At 33.9% G+C, this 4772-nt stretch overlaps 1 protein-coding gene across 1 annotated transcript in view; it reads right to left on the bottom strand.

Annotated features, from left to right (window-relative positions):
* The window catches only part of LOC107021459 (protein fluG-like), a 39073-nt gene extending 37855 nt beyond the window's left edge, over nucleotides 1-1218 (bottom strand). The window contains exon 1 of the mRNA XM_027913652.1: nucleotides 895-1218. Within this exon, the coding sequence (XP_027769453.1) occupies nucleotides 895-1218 (324 nt within the window). The remainder of the gene's footprint in view (nucleotides 1-894) is intronic.
* Between the last annotated feature and the right edge of the window lie 3554 nt (nucleotides 1219-4772).

Here is a 4772-nt window from a genome sequence, read left to right as displayed (position 1 = left end):
TGTTTCAACAAAGCCCGCATCTTGATCTGCCATAAACTGAAACTGTTCCTCCCTGTGAATTTGTCGATTTTCACATTCAAAAGCAGACATCTCGAATTTTCCAAAAAAAAACACCGATTAACCGAGAGGCTCTAATACCAATTTGTTATGCGGAATTCGAGATAATACGAGAAAATATAAACGCGAAAAACAAGACAACAGATATACGTGGTTCACCAATAAATTGGCTACGTCCACGGGAAGAGGGAGAGCAGTTTTATTAAGGAGAGGCAAGAACAGAATTACAGAATAGGGTTTGCCATAGCGTCTATATATAGTGCTAAGCTATGCCCTAACAGACTGTTTGTAACGGGTCCGATTCAAGGCATTCAACATAGAAGGAGGACACAAAAGAGAGATAAGAAAAAATATTCATTCAATGTTACGAAACAAAAATATAACCAGTTTTATACACAAAGTCGGAATAATTGAGCAATTAGTTAATGTTATTTAGCTTATACAGTAGCTACTCATAAACAGGGGAAAGTACCAATTACCGAACCATCCTTTTATGTTACACCTTTCTCGTCCCTCAACGTCAAGCTAGGTACTTTTAAAATGTATAGAATTCCTAGTCTGGAACTAAGGTATTCATGTTGAAGACTTATATTTTTTAAGGGATTTATTTCATTGGTCACCAATCCTTGCACAGATTTTGTCCTGGATATTAGAGAACCTCCAAACGTAACTAATTACCCTGTGATATAAACTTGCTGGTGATAGGACAGGCAGTCCAACCAACATTAAAGTATTTCGTAGTAGTATTGATATAGGGAACACTTTTTAGGTGAAATTAAAGGCCCAATATAGATATGATGTAGTGTATCTCGTTTACTACATAAAATCTTTCATTACCTTCTCAAGGATATTTTCAGCAACATGTTCAACTTGTAGTATTCTACCAACTGTTGGTACAAGTCTTTCATGCCATTTGATGTCAAGTTTTTGGTCCAAATTAATTCCATCATCAATAAGTAAGATAACAATTCTTGCTGCTTTAAGGCAAACTGCAGCACTCGCCTCCAACCCTAAGCATCGACGAGACTCCTCAACAGCATCCAAGGATAAGCTTGAGCCATACAGTTCACAAATTTCATTTAGATTTACCTGGAAGATACAGTTACTGCTGTAAGAAGAATGACAAAGGGGGGAAATGATAATGTGTAAGAACTGATCCATGATTTTGACTAGATAGCATTTGTAAGTAAATAGTATAAATGAGAAGAACGGTACTATTGGTTTGTCCTTGTCCGGATGTCATGAATGAAGTAACAGTTTAGAACTGATCCATGATTATGACAAGATAGCATTCATAAGTACATTGTACAAATGAGAAAAGAACACCATTGTCTTGTCCTTGGCCAAACATCATGAATGAAGTAACGATTTATAATAAGAAAACTACTAAGTAAGATGCGTGGAGGAAGCTTTTTTTTTTTTTATCTCTATGTTATTCTGATCAAATAGTACATGAGAAGAAGTATAACGTAGCTGCCAAGACTCATATCACATTTACATAATGGAAACACACAATAAGGAAATAATTGTTGCCTGAAAAAATTGAAGAGTCATGTTCGATACCCATCCCGAGAGGAACACACGAAAAAAAATATTTAAAAAAAAATGAAATGTGAAATATTACCATACCAACCAAAGAGGCACAACCTAAGGATCCTCTAGTGTTCTCGTCCACCTTGTAAGAAGGGTAGCTCAAATTACTAGATCTCAGGAAACCAACATCTAATTACATAAGTTTTAATATTTAACTCCTGAAATCTATTTGCTTTCTTTGTGCATGGCAACATGTATATGCTTTCATGTATTTCCTTCCATATTTGTGTAATAATCAACTCGGGTTATACACTTGTTGACTTCAATTTTTTGTTATTCGTTGAATGCCATGTGTAGTAGATCCTTGCCTCTCATTTAAATGCTACTATCTCCTTTTGGAACTCATGTTTCCACCTTCTTGTGTTGATCAATTGGAGTGTTCCACTGATACACTCCTATGCAATGTATTGCTATCCCTAGCTAGCTACTCAACCTATTATCGACCGCTGATGCCCATCTTAATTTTGCAACAAGATGCAGTTGTGTCTCTTCCTAGTCCTCATCACATAGGCAAAATTTGTTAGTATCATTGGGAATATGATATTCAACCTTACTAACCTCTCCTTCATAAGTAGTTTTCCTTGGTAGGCCAGCCAAACTATTATCCATAGTTTGGAAAGCAATACGGAGCTCCATATTAAGTCAGCTTCCTGCAGTCTAGGCATGGTGACTGGTGACCTCAAAATTATGTGATTAAAGTCATGGTTTCTATGTTGTGCTAATTTTTCTTTTATGTAGGCTGATCATTTCTGTTTTAAGAGCTCTTAGGTTCTTATTTTGCTAACCAGCATGCTTTTACATCACCTGTTATCTTACATTCCAGGATTGTGAGTTGGTTTAGCCTAAAACTGGTCAACGGACCGGAACCGGTTCACCGGACCGGAATGAACCGGTACCGGACCGGACCGGAACACGTTGACCGGTACCGGGATGAACCGGACCGGAATTACCGGGATGATTCATCGGTTCCGTCCCGTTCCACTATATACCGGAATGGAACCGGAACGGACCGGGATGGAACGGGACGGAATTAACGGGACGATATTTTTTGGAATTACGAAAATATAATTTTTTTTAATTTTTTTTAAAGTATAATTAATAGATTTTAAATTTATACTATAATTTTTACATAAGTTTATTTTAAAGATATTTTATTAATTTTTTGTTGCTGTTAAGTTTGCAAGTAAAGTCTAATAAGGTTTTAAAAATTTAAATCTTTTGAAGTTTATACTTTATAAGTTATTACTTATATTCATTAATATTTATTTTCTAAGTTATATTTATAACTTGTATCTTGTAAATATTAAATAAATAAAATTTGTAATTTTAAAAAAATTAAATTAAATATAAATTTTATAAAATATAAAATATAAAAAAATTAATTTATATATTAAATAAACCGGACCGGAACCGGACCGGACCGGACCGGAACCGGAATGAACCGGTACCGGTACACCGGTACGAAATCACGGTTCCGTCCCGTTTCGTGTACCGGTTTAGACTATCCCATCCCGTTCCGTAGGCAATCGAAACGGGACGAACCGGAATATGTTCGTCCCGTTTAGTTGCAATTTGTTCGTCTTACTTTCTTTTTAAGTCCTCATCTGCTTGCACTTTATAGAACTTTGAATCTGAATCATATAGACCTTAGGCCATTAAATGCATTTGTCTTAATCACTTATTTAGTATGAATAGGGTTGACCTCATTTGTTTTTCTTTAAGGGTAAGAGGTTTGAGTTAAAATACACATATGAATAATTAAGATATCAAGATTTGAACACTAAAAGATTAAAGACCATTTATTTTTTCAACATTTGAATCTGAGTAATTGATTTATTTATAAACTTCATAAATAATTATTCAATAAAACAAAACTATAAAATTAACTAAATATTTATGTTTGCTAGTAATGATTGCTCGTAAAGCAGAGAGACATATTTGTTAGTAGGAAAATGAATGTGATTGGGGATGCTTGTCGAGCGATTGGTCTTTTGGCATATTGATTCTAGCCGGATATCCGCGGCCGGAGTTTGACTTGGGAGAAGGACGTGACTAGCTGTAAATGGTACATGTTTGTTATCTTGCACCATATATATGATTCTAAAAAGTAAAAACTTGTTATATTAATTTAATCACTTCACCGATGGAAACTATGCATTGATGAGCTTGGTGGAAAGTGCGTATCATAAATTTGATTTTCTTTATTTTAGCATCTCAGGAATTCAAGCTTCTTTCTTAGAATATATACATAATTAATTAGTCCACATTTTTGTACTTTACAAAATAATCTTAGACGAAGCTGGTTGTTTCTTACTACTACTATTTCCTTTTTCATTGCCGTTTAAGTGACAAAATTGCTATTAGTCTCTCTGATGTAGATAACTCGTTCAAGATATCATGATTCAAGAGAGAACTTTTGGTGAACCAACCTACGAATTTTAAGATTTCAGTTTCATTATCAATACGTATAAAATGATTTCAGTTTTACTATCAGTTTTAATATGAGACACGTTTTAGTTGTAAAACTGATTTATAAAACATCAGTGACAATAACGTTTTTTGTCTGTTTCTTTTTGTCTTTTTGTCATTGAATAACTAAATACTACGTTTATACTAGTTTTATGAACTTTTTTTAAAAAAATATTATTTTGGTGAGTTGATTTTAATAATGGCTTACTTATATAAAAAAATATAATCTTAATGTTGCATCAAAGATGGTGGAGGTAAGAATAATATGTTGATCTGATTTACATACTCTGTATTATTTATTAAAATTTCTAATATACTTGGTAATAATGGGATGAAAGAAAATGTTATTAATTAAGAAATTGCGGAGAGGAATAAGAAATAGACCTGAAAGTCGACGGAATTAGGAGAATCATATAAAGTTTTGTCTCCTACAGATTGCGAGAAGCAGCTAAGGAAAGGGAGATTGGAGTCCAGTGCCACAAGGTTGTGTGCATGAGCATCCACCATTTCTACGCTCTCCACTGCTCTTTTAAGCTCTTCAAAATTCTCCATATTTCGTCTTCCCTTACCAATTTCACGTCATAAAGGTAAGACACTCAAATCAAATATCTATTCCTATACACTTGTGCCTAATTCATGACATTAATATTATT

This window comes from Solanum pennellii, chromosome 1 (genome assembly GCF_001406875.1).
Source record: "Solanum pennellii chromosome 1, SPENNV200".
Taxonomy (NCBI): Eukaryota; Viridiplantae; Streptophyta; class Magnoliopsida; order Solanales; family Solanaceae; genus Solanum; species Solanum pennellii.
This window is presented reverse-complemented; position numbering and strand designations above follow the sequence as displayed.